Source organism: Podarcis pityusensis (assembly GCF_964106645.2).
Source record: "Podarcis pityusensis genome assembly, chromosome: 3".
NCBI classification, from domain to species: Eukaryota; Metazoa; Chordata; class Lepidosauria; order Squamata; family Lacertidae; genus Podarcis; species Podarcis pityusensis.
Window position 1 is genome coordinate 60,571,063 of NC_138026.1, and position 19,739 is coordinate 60,590,801.

General features: G+C 40.1%; 1 protein-coding gene across 4 annotated transcripts in view; it reads left to right on the forward strand.

Moving 5' to 3' along the window:
- The window catches only part of PDE7B (phosphodiesterase 7B), a 162,228-nt gene that overhangs the window by 89,912 nt on the left and 52,577 nt on the right, over nt 1-19,739 (forward strand). The window contains exons 1-2 of one of the 4 annotated variants that reach the window (XM_080999694.1): nt 6,365-6,411; nt 7,097-7,245. The exons of 2 other annotated variants lie outside the window; for them this stretch is intronic. In XM_080999694.1, the coding sequence (XP_080855820.1) occupies nt 6,380-6,411; nt 7,097-7,245 (181 nt within the window). In that variant the 5' untranslated portion in view covers nt 6,365-6,379. Of the gene's footprint in view, nt 1-6,357; nt 7,246-19,739 lie in introns of those variants that run through there. One more of the 4 variants, XM_080999693.1, reaches the window with a different exon arrangement.

The following is a 19,739-nucleotide window of genomic DNA, read 5'->3' on the forward strand; positions in this document are numbered from 1 at the left end:
GGGACACTTGACAGCTATGCCCTAAAAGGTTGGGGACCCCTTTATAAGGGTTTGCTGTCATTAACTAGACTTGACTTGGAGCTGAGCACTGTTGGAAACAAAAGTGAGGACTAGCTGGACCGCTCCGTGTGACCCAGCAATGAAATTCTCGTGTTCTAAATATATGCCGACTGAAGAAAGCAGTAAGTTTATTCTGCATATTTAGGGATTTCATGTCCACAAATATTTAAAAACTTCATCTGTATGTGTTTTTATCTTCAACAGAGTTTTTCATTGCCTCATTTCTGTTTTCAAAATCCAAAAGCACAATGAAGATATCATATCATGGGGACATCTTATCTCATTTCCAAGCAAATAAGCACACAAGTACCTCATTTGCTTTCCTCTGACTATTACAATGTTCATGCCCCATTTACTCCTGCTGCAAAGTGCTTTCTAGGAAAAAATGTTAAACCAGGGTTCACACCATGTGCCAAAATGCCAGAGGCAAAGTGCTCGTCATCTTATATGAAACAAGTAAGAGTTCGTGTTTTGGTTTGCAGTCAATCACTTTATATGCTGCTACTATGGCACAGAAGACGACAAAAATTGTATCTAAAAGGCATATTCAGCCCATCCATCTTTCTTCACAATTACTCAGGCCTATGATTATAGGTTTTTTAGCAATAACCACACATAACCAGAAAATAATAAGCAATTGTAGGTGGTTTTATTATACTTTTACGTTTCTTCTCTCTCCAATCTATCCATCTGAGCACTAGGTCCTCATGCATGTACTGACCATTTTGCAATGAGACCCAGGGGATTCCCATTCCCAGTGTTGGGGTTACAGAAAGAATGAATATGTAACAGTGGGCTCATTTGTTTAGGTATCAGTGGGTAAACTCTGATGGAACCTTTGGCAAAACCTCTGACTGAGGTATCATTTAAGTTGTTGACATGGCAGAACAGGAGGTTATCACTGAAGAATAGTGTCTGGACAGTGGAATGAAAATGACTGGAGTGGAAGGACAAAGGATTTTTAACAACTTTTGTGGGTCCTGACTAATTTGTTGTGGGAGAGCTGTTGGGAGGCAGGAGGCCAAGGCAGTTGAGAGCCAAAAAGACAGTTTGGTGCCAACTTAAAGCCTGCCTTTCCTTTCAGAGGGAAATAGATGAGGGAGACAGAAACTAAAATGAACACAAGTATACTAGGTTATTGATGGCTTTCTAGTAGACTACAACAGACTGGCAAGATACACAGCAGATATTTCTTTTATCATCAGACACATGGTAGATTAAAAGCAAGTTCACAAATATGTGGAAATCCTTAAGATTTAGCTATTTCAAAATGTGATGTGAATAATAACTGCTTATTCTTTGATACTAGATGTTAAATACTTGCATAGTTCACCTCAGAGCACAGTTATTTGTTAGGAATAAAATGGTGGTTGTGTTGTTCAGATGACCCTGATAATTTAACAATCATAGAAGCATCTTCTCATAAAGTGGCGATAGTGACGGCGAAGAAGACTTTCTTCACCGCCTCTATTGCATCTGCGGAAAACAGCAGCAAGAGACTCTTTCAGGTGGTTCACAATTTAGCAGAACCACCTGCTCCATCAGGCCCCAGTACGGGCCACATGATCTCCTGCAATGATTTTGCAAAGTTTTTTGCAGATAAAGTCATTCAGATTTGAGAAGAGGTAGACTCCACCGTGGGAGCAGGGCCGGGACAGGAGAGTGCTAGAGTCCTTTCTAGTCAAGTTGTGTGGGATCAATTCCAATCTGTTACCTCCGAGGATGTGGACAGGCTGCTTGGACGAGTGAAACCAACCACTTGTCTCCTTGATCCTTGCCCATCCTGGCTTATAAAAGCTAGCTGGGAAGAGCTGGGCGATGGGCTTCGTAGGGTCATGAATGCTTCCCTCCATGAGGGAGCCTTTTGGGACCCGCTGAAAGAGGCGGTTATTAAACCACTTCTTAAAAAAACATCTTTAGATGCAGCCATGATAGCCAACTATCGCCCAGTCTCAAATCTTCCATTCTTGGGCAAGGTGATTGAGCGAGTGGTTGCTGAACAACTCCAGGCACGCCTGGAAGAAGCGGACCATTTGGATCCCTTCTAGTCAGGATTCAGGCCTCATCATGGGACTGAAACTGCCTTGGTCGCACTGGTCGATGATCTCCGGCAGGCTAGGGACAAAGGTGAGAGCTGTTTCCTAGTTGGGCTGGATCTCTCAGTGGCATTTGATACCATCAACCATAACATCCTTCTGGACCGTCTTGAGGGGCTGGGAGCTCTGTCATACAGTGGTTCCGCTGCTTCCTTCTGGGCTGTGTTCAGAAAGTGGTGGTGGGGGATGAGTGTTCAGACCCCTGGGCTCTCACTTGTGGGGTGCCTCAGGGTTCCGTCCTCTCCCCCATGTTTCTCAACATCTACATGCAGTTGCTGGAGATCATCAGGGAGTTTGGGCTGGGTGTTCATCAGTATGCAGATGATACCCAGCTCTACCTCTCTTTCAAATCAGAACCAGTGAAGGCAGTGAAGGTCCTGTGTGAGTGTCTGGAGGTGGTTGGAGGATGGATGGCGGCTAACAGGTTGAGGTTGAATCCTGACAAGACAGAAGTACTGTTTTGGGGGGACAGGAGGCGGGCAGGTGTGGAGGTGACCCAGAAACTACAACTAATCCAGAACACGGCAGCTAGACTGGTGACCGGGAGCGGTCGCCGAGACCACATAACACCGGTCTTGAAAGACCTACATTGGCTCCCAGTATGTTTCCGAGCACAATTCAAAGTGTTGGTGCTGACCTTTAAAGCCCTAAACGGCCTCGGTCCACTATATCTGAAGGAGCGTCTCTACCCCATCGTTCTACCCGGACACTGAGGTCTAGCACCGAAGGCCTTCTGGCGGTTCCTCACTGCGAGAAACTAAGTTACAGGGTACCAGGCAGAGGGCCTTCTCGGTAGTGGCATCCGCCCTGTGGAATGCCCTCCCACCAGATGTCAAAGAGAATAACAACTACCAGACTTTTAGAAGACATCTGAAGGCAGCCCTGTTTAGGGAAGCTTTTAATGTTTGATATATTACAGTATTTTAATATTTTTTTGGAAACTTTCCAGAGTGGCTGTGGAAGCCCAGCCAGATGGGCGGGGTATAAATAAATTGTTGTTGCTGTTGTTGTTGTTATTCCAGGATCTTCTTAGCATAGTTTCTAGTGGCTTGAGTGGCAAATTCAGCAGAGCTTCTTCTCAAAGTGTCCAATATTCATACAGAGAGTCTGGATATTTCAAGCTTCCCCCTGCCCCCGGTTTTAAAAAATATTGTTATCAGTGGCTAAGTGGTGTAAAAAGATGTGACTTCCCATGATTATCTAAAGTAGGGGTTATTTTTCCTCCTATTTGTATTTAAAAGTGAGCTCTCATATTCCTGGTTTCTCACAGAAGCCACTCATATCTTCCTGTTCACAGACAACATTCAAAAAAGTGCTTCCATTCATGGAGATCTGGTCACATGTTAGGCAGTAGCTGCATAGGTGACTTTACTGCTGTTTGGTGGGGTCTTTTCACATGACAGTTTCAGTCAAAGATCTCTGCTCAGCCTTCCAGCCGTGGACCATGCAACACACTCACATTATGCACTGAAATCATCACAGATCAGCTTTTGGCCTCCAAGTGTGGTTTTTGGCCAGCTCCAATCATAGGTAGAGTATATGAGAGATTTCCACCATCTTCACATACCTCATGGTGATGTAGTCTGCAACATGCTTGAATCAGCAGCATTGGGTGGACCCAGCAAGCAGGGTCTCACCAGGGAAGAAGTCAGCAACAGTAGGCATTGGGAAGGGGGCAGGAACAGTGCTGCTGCTGCTGCTCACTGGGATAAGGATGTGGCAGAGTAAGGTGACAGTTACGTTGGGAGAGTTCACAGTTTATTCATACCTGCACACCTGTGGACCTACTGCTGACAACCCAAAGCTGCTTCAACTTCACCCCCATCCCCACTGGGGGACACCATTGTTACTTTGCCGCCTCTCCCATAGATGACTGCTTGAAGAAGTGAGGGACGTCTGGGCATGCCAGGTGGTTTATTTCAGTGCACCACAGCAAGTAAAATTGTTACAGGTCTATCAGGGCTAACCTGACGGGGAGAGGGGGGGTCAGAAGCAGACAGAGTTGTTAATACTGACACACACACACACACACACACACACACACACACATATATCACAGCTGGAATTCTATCTGTCTGGGACATAACAGGCTTACAGCCATGTTTTTTTTTATGAATGGATCAGTGCATCTGGAATCCTACAGAATGTCTTTGTTTTCTTTCTTCTTAACCCCTTTGTTCTAAGGGTCAGGATATCCTGGTGCTAACTACTACTGGAAAATAATATAATTGCAACAACAATGGTATAATACTTAAGAAGAACTTTGCTCTTGGTGCAACTGTGACATTGAAGTGCTTACTATAACGACAGCAGAGTTGAGAAATAATTTTTGTAGCACAGCAGATTAGAGAACATTTGAGAAACTCTTTAATAATACAGCCGTCCTCTGTTTGAGGTGGAAACACTTTAAGGTAAACATGGCAAAGGATTTTAGGACAGTGGAAGTATCATGCTGCTGCTTCTGATGATTTTGGCACCAGCAGGATAACCTTGTATGTTCCGTTTTTTAAAACCTAAGGATGTTAAAATTCACCCCGCTCTGTTTCTTCTTCTGAGAATGAAAATCCTGTTTATCTGCAAGTAGATTTTCCTTTCTAGAAAAGGACAATATGCTTAATTTTAGGCTGGAATGAAAACAAAAATTAAGCTGAAATTAAATTTTGCTTGTTGTAAAACTGTGCAGAAAAGGCAGAAGTACTTGAAATTTAAAGGGGGGAAAAGAATAGTTCCTCTCCCCAGAATGCTGAAAGTGGTTTCTACAATCATATAACTTTAGCCTCTAGTAAACAGGTTTTATGTGCTTTTGTAGGTAAACCTAGAAAAGCATGCAAAACAAAATCAGAGATGACAGTGAGAAAAAGAAATACCGGTATGTGTGTGCACTTTGAAGACAATACCTCTCTCAAACTGATTTCAGTGTTCTTAAAAATCATCTTCCATGTCTTGTCTAACTTTTCTTGTGGAGAAGTTCAAATAATTGTCTCCTTAGCCATCATGCAAACATATTAATTACTTAAACACTGCAACCCCATATGTGTTTACTCTGATCTAAGTCCTACTGGCTTCAGTGGGGCTTACAACCTAGTAAGTGTTCTGGATTGCAGCTCTACCAACACATCTGCATCCCACCCTTCCTCCAAGGAACTCAGGGTAGCATACATGGCTTTGTCCTACTTTATTCTCACAATCAACCATATGAAGGAACAGAAGTCAAGAGATACTTCGCTGCCTAAAGTCAATCAATGTACTTCATAGCGAGCATTGATTTAAACTTGGGTCTCCCCAGTGCAAATCTCAACCTGCTATATCATGCTCTCTGTGTTCTCTGTTGCAGATAAAAAAAAAATCCCTTCTGACTTGGCATGTAATGTTAAATTTGTTGGTGATTTATTTTGTTTTTTCCTGCTTCGGTAGCTTAGAACAGCTGCTATTCTTAAAGAAGCAAGTAAATTTTAAAAAGAGAGAGCAGAAATGAAGTATTTAGGAATTAGAAGGCACTTTGTACACCAAAACATACTTACTAGTGCACATCAGTACAAACATTAGTCACTCTTGTTTGTTGAAAACACTTGAAATGAAGGGCCCTCTGTTTCTGTGGATGGCACAAGGGCCTGAAGAGCAGTGAGAAGGATGTCTTTGGTGTTGTCTTCAAAGGTGAATAATGAGGAACTATTGAATTCTTTGTAGAATCTATTAGCCCACACCAACAGATGTCCTCATATGAACTTGCTGCTTCAGTCAGGGCAAACTGTACAGTGAGGGAGCTAAAGATTTGGGGGGGGGGCAGCTCTAAATGGAAATGAGTTTAATTTCAACATCTTGATTTTTCACCTGACAGTCTACCAAGACCACCAATGTCCGCTCTTTTAATAATTATTTTTCTTTTTAAAAAACAAAATTTCAAATTCAGAACAAACCCAGAGCTGTTCTGTTAGTTATTACGCCATCTCTGGATCTTACTGCTTTCCTGATTCATCTCATTCACAGTTCATTCTGGAATGTGAATCAGTGTTATTTCCTGTCCATCTGAAGGGCGGCTGAGGTTACAAAGTGCCTTGATTAATAGTCTGCTCCTCGGATTTGCTGAGATTGAAAACCAAACAACTGGGAAGAGGAAAGGGGGGGTTGGGAAGCTTACGCTAATTGGATTATTTTGCAGATAAATTCAAATACAGCCTTCTTAATATCGACACCAGAAGGTAGTCATTAGCAGATCAGGGGAAATGGCCCTAAGGGCAAGTCCAGCCAGAGTGAGGTAAATTTCAGATGGCTTTGCTAGGCTACTCAGGCTTTCTCTGTCTGTCTCTGTCCCTCAGTACAGAACATAACTTGACAAAGTTCTTGTGTTTGAAGCCAGATGCAGTTCACATTATAGTGCCTAATTATTGCAGAACTGGTAAATAATTTTTTCCCCTGTGGGTGTATTTGCTAGTACCTTTGTTTGCATGTGGCTTATAGTCAGAGCTCTCAGAGGGTAAAACGGGGAGGGGGGGGAGAAAAGAAATATCTCCTCGGTTGTATTCTCCTTTATAGTTCCAGCAGTAAACCGGGATTAATCAAGTGCAGTTAGCTCAAAACTTGAGAGAGGAGGAGGGAAAGGGCGAGGACAATATTTGCATGTATACGAGAAGGAACAGTTCCAGAACACTCCCGACTGGGGAGCTTTGAAAGGTACATTTCTCCAGGGAGTTTTGGCCAATTCAGCTTCAGGAGTTACAAGGCTGCTGCCAGCGTAAGAGGAGCCTTCTCTGTACACTGGATCAGTGATGTGCAGCTTGTTTTGTTTTTTATATTTTCTCCTGGAGCCAAAGGAGTTTTCCTCTCCAGTAGCTGCAGCCTTGTGTTTTGAGGATGCCTTTGCTGAATAGGTTTTTCAACGTGTCGGACATGGGTAGGCGGTGGGGGACTGAGGGAGATCTGATGCCCTTGTCCACGGGCAGCCTGCCCTTTCGTCAGCAGGGGATCCTAGGTTGGGAGTTGCCTGAGATGTTCAGAATGGTAAAGCTCATTTGGAAATCAAAAAGTGAGCTTCGGGGGACAAAGCAGAGAAGCGTTCTGGACAGCAGCGATGGTCCAAATATTTTGCCAGGTAAACTGAAAATGTTATACAGTTCTTTTGTTGTGCAGGGACGTTTCTGATAGTCTTGGAAAAGTCAAAGCTGACAAATGGCATTTTACATAATGTGTTGCTTTTACCAATAAATTATGTATATGTAGTACATGAGCTTAATGTTGCTTATGTGAGAATACACTTAAGAAAAATTGTATTATTATTATTATTATTATTATTATTATTTAGGTATTTAAGGTGCAGTTCTATACTTAGCTGGGGATAGACCCCATTGAACTCACTGGGACTTGATTCTGGGAAGATGTGTTCAGAATAGTCATCTAGGAGCAACAAGATTGTGATTTAGTGCTAACTTGTTAACTTACTTAAATAATTTGGAGCAGTATGCTGGAGACTTACGTACTCCCTAAATGCAATCATCCATGAAAAAACCTAACAGTTCTGCATGTATCATCATTAATGAATATGCTTTAAAAAAAAGTTTCCTAGGTTTGGGGACCGTATAGATGCAGTCTTGGTGGGTTTGAAAGCCAGCTTTGAAAGCTTGTTAGCTCCTCCAGCCCAAGTTCAAAAGGGAATGAGTGAGGGAAATAATAATTTTTTAAATAAACAAACAAAAGTTTCAAAACCCACTAATTTTAACACAGTGCATATATTTATGAATGTGCTAAAGTGTTTTTCCAATGAAATCAGGGGGTGTTTAAAGTGCTTAACTTCGCCTGAATTCTACCCGAATTATCTTTATGACTTGTTTATAAATGTTTTTGCTCTCCTGAACCTAAGAGTGGGGTAAAAGTTGAAACTGAACTTTGAAGTGGAATCAAAGTTACTTTTTGAAAGTAGTCGAAACAAAATAAAAAAAATCCTTCCAGTAGCACCTTAGAGACCAACTAAACTTGCTGTTGGTACGAGCTTTCGTGTGCATGCACACTTCTTCAGATACTTCTTTTGAAAGTAGTTTGTGAACTTTTGAAGATGCCACCTTTAGTGCCTAGCTAGTAAAGTCTTGCAAATATTTTAAATGTGTTTTCCCTCTTGCATGTTTTCAGCCAAATCTGATTGATGATATTTGACTTCTTTAAAAATGTTACTTTAGGAGGCCATTTGGTATATTTATAAATGGTGATTCAAATAAGTCAACAAAAAATACATCTGTGTTATTTAGACAAAATATTCAATTGGCAGTTACTGTGATCCTAATTTACTCTGCATCTTCATATAGTATGAAAATGTCAGTATAGGTCCATTTCTTTTAGCAATACATGTTGGTAAGATCAAGAAGATACTTTTATTATAATCAGTCATTTTCAGACATTTGTTCTGTGTCTGTCTTCAAAATAGGGCAGTAACATTCTTTGGGTTAGAGTTCTTGTCTTGATTATTTGTATCAAAGCTGATTACACTTGACTGAGTTTTGATTGAACTTTTCAGTTGTTAATGTTTATGTATAAGGGAGGAATGGGGGACAAATTCAGTTTATTTCGCAGCTTAATGTGAACATACCTAATTCACATTTCCTGAAACAATATGGGCATCGAAACATAGCTATCCTTTGAAATTCCCACTTCTCTGAATTTTGGAAAACAATACTCCAACAAAAAATTCTGAACAAAAAGGTGTTTATTAGGGGAAAGTGTGCATAGACATATACATAGTAGTGAAAATAAAATGCATAAATGCATTATATTGGGGAAAGTGCTTATAAAAAGTGTATACGAGGAGAAATTAGCACTAATATGCTGCCTAATTTTCATGATGTTCCTTTTTTAAAAAAGAAATTGCAAACTGATATTGAAGTGTGGCAAACCTAAGACTGGAAAACTAAGAAAGAAAAATGAGCAGATTGGTCTATATTCGTAGAATACGGATTATCTGCCTGAACTTTTATGCACATTAGGTTTCCTTGCACAGTGGGTATCTGGCACTTAAAAACACTCTGTACTGACCATTTGATGTACTAACTTGCACTTATGATAATGCAATAAAAAAACCTATTCATCAATGTGAATATCTCAAAGTGCAGTATAGGAAAGGCCACCATAAAAAAATGGGCAGGTGGAAGGGAAAAGTACAAAAGTGATTCTTCTGTTAACTTTCTACTTGCTGTACTGACTTCATCAATGTTCAAATTTTAAAGCCATAGAAAAGAATTGTGGTCCTGTACATCTTCCTAGAGAAAGCCCTATGCATATCTTTATAAATCGGGGCCACTATCTCATCTTGGATTTTTATATATATATATATAATTTATTACTTATACCCCGCCCATCTGGCTGGGTTTCCGCAGTCATTCTGGGCGGCTTCCAACAGGAGATTAAAAATACATTAAAACAGCAGTCATTAAAAAAAAAAAAAAAACCTTCCCTAAACTAATACAAGTTTTGGAAAGTTTGTGGAAATCCAGAGAAGCTTCTTTCCTTTCTTTCTTTCTTTAGCATGCTTACCGTACAAGCAGCAAGTACATAGTGTACAGAAAAGGGCTGCAATAAGCTAACAGCCAACATCATGTTATAGCATACAGATGCCATACTGGTCACGCAATACTTTTGATCCAGAAAGGAATATTAGGACTGTATGGGTGAAGGTATACCAGGAGCACACAGTAACCCCATGGTAGGAACCCACAGGCTATCATTCAAAGAGGATTGAGGTCAACATGAACACTTTTCTACACTTCTGATTGAATCATAAAGACAAAGTGTATCTTTGGAGGGTACAGGCTGAGTTAGGGAGTATATGTATTGTTTTTGGCAGGATAACTTCTGGTCCACATGATATTGTGGTGACTGTGGAGGGAATGATTGGCTAGGTGGCTGTAGCCAAGCAGCTGCGTTTCAGCATTAGTAATCAACACGGAGGGATTAAATATTGGGCTTTTATATTTTTTAATAAAGCAGGGATGGTAAAAGGAGGAAATCATGTCGGCCTCCAGAGAAAAAGCACTACATACTTTATTTTGCAGGCTGGGAACAACTTATATTGAAAGGACACTAAATTAGAAGTCTTTCCAAAGAGGTTATTTTGGGTAAAGGAAAGAGACCAGGCTATGCATGATTTCTAAAGCATTTTGGCTGGAAAGGGAATAGGGCAAATTGAAAGGGATTTTGAAGTTTTGTGGGGCAATTAGCAGTTCAATATTCAGAGGAATGGACCATGGCCAGAGGGGCATGAGGTAATGCTGTACCGGCCACATGTTGTGAGCAAGGGAGGCTGGAAAATACTGGAAAAGCTACTAAGACAGGAAAAACAATATTGTCATCTACTTGCTATAGCTAGAGAAAAGCTCCCCCTGTGAATTCAGTAGAACATGGTTGTCTCCAGGGCTCCTAATGGCTCTCGTATGTCTGCCAGGAATGTGTATCTGTGTATATAAAAAGTGCAGTTAGTGTATTCTGTGGAAACACAAATGTGTATATAGTGTACATATGTTTCAGTAAATGTCAGAAAAGGGACCAGTGGGAAAAGATTTCTAAAATGTGACATTAATCAGGAGTTTCCAAGGGCAACCAAGTGCCTCTGGTTAATGGCCAAATACCATCCTTGTTTCAGTCACTTACTGGGAAAAGATTGCATTCACCCTGCCTAGTCTGGGAATGTAGAAAACTAGCATCATAGCAGACACATTTCCAACATTTAACTGGTATATCTCAAGAACCATCAAATCCCTTCAACAAATTATTCAATGATTAATTGGTATAGTTTATGAACTGCTTTCATCTTCATTATTTACTGATTACTGTTGGGCAGGCTGAGAAATATCCAGACCTGTGAAGACATTGATTGTTTTTGAGGTGTTTTCTTTTTTAAGAAAAGCATTAAACAATTACAGTGGTGCCCCGCAAGACGAATGCCTCGCAAGACGGAAAACCCGCTAGACGAAAGGGTTTTCCGTTTTTGAGTTGTTTCGCAGGACGAATTTCCCTATGGGCTTGCTTCGCAAGACGAAAATGTCTTGCGAGTCTTGAGATTTTTTTTTCACTCCCCCCCCTTTATCTAAGCCGCTAAGCCTTTAATAGCCTTTTAGCAGCTAATCCACTAAACTGATAAGCCTTTAATAGCCGCTAAACCGCTAATAGCGCTAATCCGTTAAGCCGTTAATAGGGTTGCTTCGCAAGACGAAAAAACCGCTAGACGAAGACACTCGCAGAACGGATTAATTTCGTCTTGCGAGGCACCACTGTATCTGCTGTTCTCATTCTCTCAACACATCTTTCCTCACCAACCTACCTTTCCTCACTATATCATACTCTGTCTTTTCTCCTGCCAACCACTTCGCCAGTGACATCTGTATCTGCAAAAAGGCAAGGTCATTTTAACGCAGCAGATTATTGTGGCCACTCTTCTGACATTTGCAGGCATAAAATCCCAGGGTGAAGGGGAATAACTAAAGAAAGGTGTTTCAAGGTGTTGAGACCAAGATTAGAGAAGATCAGCATCTAGCCAATTACATTACTATAAATCCAAAGTGCGTACAGTCATATTTTATGTTGTGAACTGCCCTGAGATCTATGGGTATAGGGTGGTATAAAGATTTCTAAAAACCCATTTAAAGCCACAGGGTGTAATTCAACATCACACTCCCTCTGAACATTTCATCTCTGTAAGCATTACAGTTTGCTGGATGGCATCATCACTTTTCTCCTCCCCTTGCGTGCTGTTCTGGAAGTTCAACTGACAACCTCCCAAGCCAATTTTGGGCATTCAGGAGGAAGAGAGGAAGGGAAAGCCCTGTTGTGCAAGCATTAGAAGTGGTTTCGGTGACTCCTGCCCATAATGACTTGGATTTAGGTGGTTTACATATGCACAGTTACATGCCTGAAAGTTACACTGAAATTGTTGGCAGTTTCTTCCAAACAATATGCTTTAGATCAGGGTATTAATCCATGTCATCTTGGAGCAGCACCCAATTGCTGGAATAAGTATCTGTACAGATGAAACTATGCCAATGGTTGCCTTTACTCCCCCAGCTAGACTGGAGTCAGGTACTAGCACCACCACAACACACTTGTTTGTACTGTGCTAGTACGGGGATTTTCTCTCTCACTATTTCTATATCCGCCTCTAAGCACAAGTATTTTACGGCATCTCAGGATATAGATATACAACCATTTTAGGATATGTTGATTAGTACTTGCAGCAGTCATTTGGTACACACACACAATCCAGTTTCACACTAGAGTGATCAAACCCACAGTGGGCTGTTTAGAGTTATGCAGTAATACATTTTGGTTGGTTGCGTAAAAGCATGCAGCATGCTAAGAAATGCAATGTGCAGAGCTGTTTCTCAGTACCATGGAAACAACTTTTTCTAGCTGTGACTGAGGCACTGTGGAACATTATGTTTGATTCTGAAATGAGTAACTGTAAAATGAAGGACCGTGATCATTATTCCTCTGAAGGAATATAAGCATCATGACCAGCATTACTCCTCACTGTTTCTCCAGAATGGAAAGGGGAAGAAAGAGGGCTATGGGCTTCCAAAACAGTTGCACGACAGGATATCCACAGGAGGTAAACCTAACCCTGCTGTCAGCTATCACTTCATGTACGTCACTTATTAGGGTGTGGAATCACAAACTAAGAGCATAAGAACAGTTCTCTGGCACATCAAAGAAAACTACCTCACATTACAAAATACAACATGGATGAACTCTTCACTGGTTGTTTAAAGCAGAATTTCACTGGGCTGGACCCAATATAATGGAGCAGGATTTTGTTCTATATTTTTAAACACAACAGGAATTACTCATTGTTCAGTTAAATATGGTAGGTTTATTCTACTGTACAGCAATTGTCAGTGTGAATTCTCTGCCTTCATGAAAACCATACATCTCCCTCTGTTTCCTTCCTTCATATTAAAATGCTTGGCAGATCTCTGCATCCACAACAGGAGGGACACGCAGTCACTTCAAATGCTTTTATGTATAATGAGGGTGTATAAGTGTGTACTTACTTCTCAGATGCCTTCAGGAAGTGAAACATCTCAATAGCCTCTCCCTTTTCCTGTAGATCTTTTAACAACTCCAGTACACAAATGTTTCCCAACAAATAGGTGAACACAAAGAACTGTGGCTTTCTATCAGATGACTGAGTGAAATTGTTTAGCCAATTAAAACAAAGAAGTTGATTGGTTAAGCTGGTTGGAATAAACATCAGTCAAACTTTAGGATGCCTGTATTTTTCTAAACCAACCAACCAACCAACCAACCAAACACCCTCTTTATTGCATATTCTCCTACACACGCACACACTTAATAGAAGTTCTTTTTTTAAAAAAACAACCTGTTGCCTCCCATCCCTAGCCTCTATGCTTGGCTGGAGTCAAGGATCTTGCAACACTATCAGAAAATGATTGAAAAGCTAATTCACATCTTATCCTCTCTTACCTGGAAGCAACCCAGCAGTGCCTCTCCATTGCATGTCTCCACACCATGCCACCATGTGGTTTGGTGAAATGATGTAATAGGTTGTTTCTGTATATTGCACACACACATCTTCCATGGAACTGCTGCCATGAGGGCAACTTCTAAAATACCTCACCCTATGTTTTCATGAACCACTGGAATAGAGGAGGCTCAAAGCTTTGGAGTAGCTACCAAAACACTCATTTGCTTGTCTGCACTATTTGCTTTTGCTTCATGGGAGTCACTGTCAAGAGGTTACTTGCCAGTTTTTCATAGGTACTCCAGCAGGGCCTAGAGAATATTGTCTAACTGATGGCTATGAAGATATGCCCATCTGAAAGAGCTGATTTTATTTCCATTGTTTCCAATGTCCACATACTTGACTGATAGCCATCTAATTAGGTTGTGTGTATTAAATTTTAGTACAATAACAAGTACTGTCTATATAGTAATTATGATCCTGATTGACAGCCTGATTATTTGTTTTCGCCTGATTATTCGTTTTCTTGTCATATAGGGACAAAAATATGTTATCAGAATCTGGTTTAATTAGATTGCCTTGCATCTACAGCTGGAAAATGCTATTAAGTTCAGATTTATCATTGAGTACTGAATATACTCACAACTAAAATTCAGTTTTGTATGCTTACCTAAATTCTGTCTTTGATTTAATGGTATAATGAATGTCTTTATTTTTCTGACCATACTTTATTTTTCTGGTCACATACTTTTAGGCACATACGTTCTGCATGACAAAGTAGGGTAAAGGCTTACTTAACAGAGTTTTGTAATTATATGCTGCAAGTTGGATAACAAAAGTGCAAAACACTCATTGTTAATTAAATGTTCGTGCTTCTTGACCAAGTTGGCCACATAGACCTCACAAGCCTTTCGCTAATATTTCTGTAGGCACTGTGTACCCCAAAATGTGCTTAGGTCTGGCTTTACAGTGGAGCACTGAGAAACTTTATGGTTTGGGCAAGGTCAAATTACTGTATTGGGGGGGGGGGATACATACTCTATATTTAGATGGCCTCACATGCACATATGAAAAAGCACACTGTTTATGTACAACATCATGAACAGTATTAATCATAAAAAATCAATTGGCAGAAATCTAAGATTAAAAAATGCAGATTCCAGCCATAACTCAAACTTTGTGAATCATTAAAATGTTGTGTTTGTCTCTGCCTGTCTAATAGAAACCAGTCACAATTGGACAGCTAAAGTATACTGCCCAAGTGCTGACTGAACTGAGTAATCCAAGCGCATGCTAAATATTTTATTTATTGAACATTTATCTTTAAAATTATCAGTCTAAATGCCGGCTAGATTAGCCTTCAAGTCTTGCAGTAGAACAACAACCACATTCTGATCCAATACATTCAATAGGCTCCCACACTCTTCTTTTTCCAAAAACAACTTGCTGTGACAGGCTTTCCCAGCTCTGGGTCTCTGCCACGGGTGTCTATTTTGTATTGTTTGGAGGTAAATAAGTGTCTGTATGTGTGCGTTGTTGTTTGCATATCATCTTGAGATACTTGGGTAGAAGGTAATTAATAAAATAATAAAAACAACAGTAATAACAACAACAACTATTATTATTATTATTATTATTATTATTAAAACCAGTTGGGAATGCCTATGAATACTATTAGAAAAATAAAGGTTATTTTATATAGTTTGATGCTATGTAGTACTTCATAATTCAGTAACTGGGCGGTTCTGTAAACCAGAGAGGAAGGAACATTCTGATGACACTTGTGGGCAGCATATTAGAAGGAATCCTGGCTAATATGTTTTCCATTTTCCTTCCTTAACCAGAGAAGTTCACCAAAGATGCCTTTTATAGAGTCAGTGACTTATGACTTATGACATCATTATCATATTTGTTTTTGTTTACAAAACCAGAAGCTGGTTCAATCCATTTAGACACATGGTTCACATGAGGTTTCATTTAGCTTTCGTTTCGGTTTCTTTGTGGAGAAGAAATTGAAGTTAACCTTGGAAATAATGCAACAAGTGTGGCGGGGGGCGGCGGCGGGGGGGAATCAGTTGAGAGCATGAGATGATACACATCTGAACAGTTCTGTGGTTTACACAAGCGGATGGTAGATTGCACATTTTCTGAGAGGTTCAGCAAATGAAAGCTCCCCAGACCACTTGAAAGGAACGATAAATAAACTCTGGTCTGTTTTATGAAGTTCTATGGAGTGAACTCTGTTGATGTGTCACAGGTAACAATCTTCCATATGGATCTAAGGTGGCCTGGTGCTGCTGTCTTGTTGTGTAGTTCATTCACATTCCAGAGCTTTAGCAAGAAGCAAACCAGGAGACAGGCACTCACTCACTCATGGCTCCCAAGGCTTCAGTACTACAATTATGCAGAATTAATCAGATTTGTGAATGTGGAATCAGAAGGCACATTCTTGTTTTCCTTGCAGCTGTGGGCCTCCCTTCTCTCTCTAGACAACATTGCCAACTTTAGGCAGCAAAGATTTGAGCTGGAGTGGCATCTTTCCAGAACTAACAGGAACTTGAAATAAAGCCCATAACAAAATCCACATTATTTAGGATCACAGTGGCGGCTTCCCTCACTGCAATGTATAATTCCAGAGTGGGGGGTGGGGGAGATGGCTAAAAACTAGACATGTAGATTGCTGTTGCAACAAAACTATATATATTAGAGAGCACTTTGGATAAGTGAAGGATGTGTATAAATATAGACCAGAATAAATCCAAAATAGTTGACTTCTATGAAAAGTGAATATCCCACTTACTCTGGTTTAATTGTAACTTTGGCCTTCTGTTGTCAGTTTAGAAGCTGTGGTAAATACATTTATTGAGATTTGTTTTAACCTCAGTTCTTATGTGTGTGTCACTTTAAACACCCATGTAAATTAAGATTCAAATATTTAAAATTGGAATGAGAGGAAGGCATAAAAGGCGTAGCAATGACTTCCACTTACACAGTGGGACTACTCCACCTCCCCCAATCATCCAGAGCAGATTTGGGGATGGTTACAGGGCACACACAAGGGAAGGAGAGGGAGACAAGTCCCATTGTGGAAGAAGTCATTCTGCTCACACATTTACTTAGTTGAATGCCATCCAATGTCATCTGCACTACAAATAAAGAGTTGAATTCAGGTGGGCAGAGCAGAGAAATAAACTGTGGGAGTCAAACACCAAGAAATGCAAAAGAAAAAAGAAAAAAGGAGAGAAGTTCAACTGAAATTTAAATAGATGTAAATAAGTTCAGTGACTGTTCACAACCACTCTATCAAAGACTCCTGCTTACTGGACAGACTTGTCAAATTAATAGATAATTTAGCAACCAACATTGTCCAGTAGTTAAAAAGAGACTGTTAATCAACAACCTGAAATACTTTCCATTCAGTGAGACAGACTATCATAGTAAACAGCACCTCACTTAGTAGCAAGCCTTTGCACTACGAAAGGAAGCATGGCTGTCTTTTCACCTCCTGTATCCTGTTGGTACACAGAGGATATTGTACCCTCCCCTACAGAAAGGCTTTTATTAACTGTTGGAGGAATTATTTCTAACAGCATTTCCCAGCCAGACTGCAATGATTCAATTCTTAACATTTCTTTCAAGAGAGACATTTTTCAGGCCTCTGGAAGTCAGCCACTAAATGTCTGTAACACCTTAGGCACTGTTTTTCAACACATCTTGTGGATCACTAATTGGGGTTTTCATAATACCACAAAATTGCAAGCATTCCTTTGATATAAGAAAGAATGTGCTTCGCTGTGGGGGTAAAGGAAAAAAAGATATTACCTTTAAAACGCTATTAATTATTTTTTGCATAGCTTGAAAAGCAGAAGTGTGTGTGTGTGTGTGTGTGTGTGTGTGTGTGTTTTCAAAGGAAATGAATTAGATCTTCCTCAAATCTTGAACTTCACATGGTTCTGTAGTTAAAATACTACTATATATACAATGCATTAAATAATATTGAAAATACTTCGAAATATCATTTTTGTACAACTCCCAATCTTGCATCCTATGAAAAAGAAAATAGCTCTGTAAAAGGTACGATGTTTCAAAGGAGCTCTTTGCAGTAGAATTTCTCGTGCTTGGTTCAGTTTTGACACACCATTTCCTTTTCTGTTAATCTGAATGTACATCCTGTGACTGACAAATCATATACATATGTATTCATTGAAAAATCATTTATAGTTTGCCTTTATACCCTAATATGAGGCACCCAATGTGGCTCACAAAAGACTGAAGAAAATCTTGAAAGGAAATGCGAATTAAATGTCTTTGGAATTAACAAGCCATGTTTGTAGCTAATGACAGAACAATCAAAAAAAGTGCAAGGGAGAAAACTAGAGACAGAAAAACAAACACACCCAAATACACCCACCACATACATCATAGTAAACATACATCCGCTTAGGAAAAAGTCTGCAGCTAATATGGGGATGTTCCTCTATGGTAATTGCACACGTATGTTGAGTGTATGAAGCAAAGGCAAATTAAAATCTCTTAGGAGAACAAAAAGGCTCAGTAACAAGGGCTGTTAAGATTAGAAATAAAAGTTTTGCTTGCCAACAAGAATTGCCTCAATATCTCCATGTGGTAAATGTTGCTACAGTTGATTGAATCGGTGGATTGATTTATTTGTGTACCATGCTTTGTAGTGATTTTGTTAAATCCATCATGCTGGACACAAATAAAGAATTCCTTCAGTTATCTAAAATGGGCCTGTTCTATTTATCTTAAAGAAAGATTAGAGCTTGGAGGTTTTGTTCAGCAATGCATGCATCTGAAATAAACAGTTTTTGACAAGAAGAATAAAAAAGAAAATGACAACTTGATAAGCGATAGGGATCTTGCTGCTAAATGTCTATTTTATCCTGTGTTTCTCTCCCACTTAAAGATGTATCGGCTTTGAGAGGCCTTAATTATCCTTAGGTAGAAGTTTTGTCTATCAAACACAGCAAGTTTGTGTTCAGCCTTGCTCATGCTATTAGCTGAGAATGAGCCACCTAAGGACCACCCAGGCTTTAAAACATTTTTCTTATGGACCAGAGTTAAAATAGGTTGCTACTATGCACTCACTAACCAGTGCTATCTTCCTGTCTGAAATTGTTTCAAGATGGACCCATTTTCTATCACAGACGTAACTTAAGATCGTTCTAAGTGGTTTTTTAAAATAAAATCTAGAGAACAAAAACGTATTTTCAAGTTATGGAAGAATTAAATGGGCTTCTGTTATACCTGTCCTGGCTCCTATCCAGAACATGCAGATAGAGGCTTTTACTTGTAAGTAAAGAAATTCTTTATTCTTCTTCTTCTTTGGTGATCACTCGTAGCCAAGTAAGATTGTCTTCCATAAACACGGTTTTAACAATGAGTCCATAAGTGATTGTGGAGGCCAATTCTGGACCCATACGTCCTTCCTTGGTTTCCGGGTGGGAGTTGATCACGGTGTGGATTTGCCAAGTGTGCCTTTCTCTTAGCACGTTTCTCCCTTGTGTCCTGAGTTCGAGCGTCTTCAAAGCCCATGACACCTTTGGTAAAGGCTGCTCTCCAACTGGAGTGCTCGCAGGCCAGTGTTTCCCAGTTGTCAGTGTTTATACTACATTTTTTTAGATTTGCCTTGAGACAGTCTTTAAACCTCTTTTGTTGACCACCAGCATTACGCTTTCCATTTTTAAGTTCGGAATAGAGTAGTTGCTTTGGAAGACGATCATCAGGCATACGCACAACATGACCAGTCCAATGAAGTTGATGTTGAAGAATCATTGCTTCAACACTGGTGATCTTTGCTTCTTCCAATACACTGATATTAGTTCGCCTGTCTTTCCAAGTGATGTGTAAAAATTTTTAGAGACACCGTTGAGGGAATCTTTCGAGGAGTTGGAGATGGAGTTTATAAGCATTTTGGTTTCTCTGCAAATGTCCTGGTTCTCGAACACTCTGCACTTCAATCGGGAGTAAGCCACACTCACAGAGCTCAGGCGATGCTGGATTTCGGCATCAATGTTGGCCCTTGTGGAAAGATAACTGCCTAGGTAAGAGAAGTGGCCAGTAGTGGTTCAGGCTAAGTAGCAGATACAATAGCAGACACAGTGCCC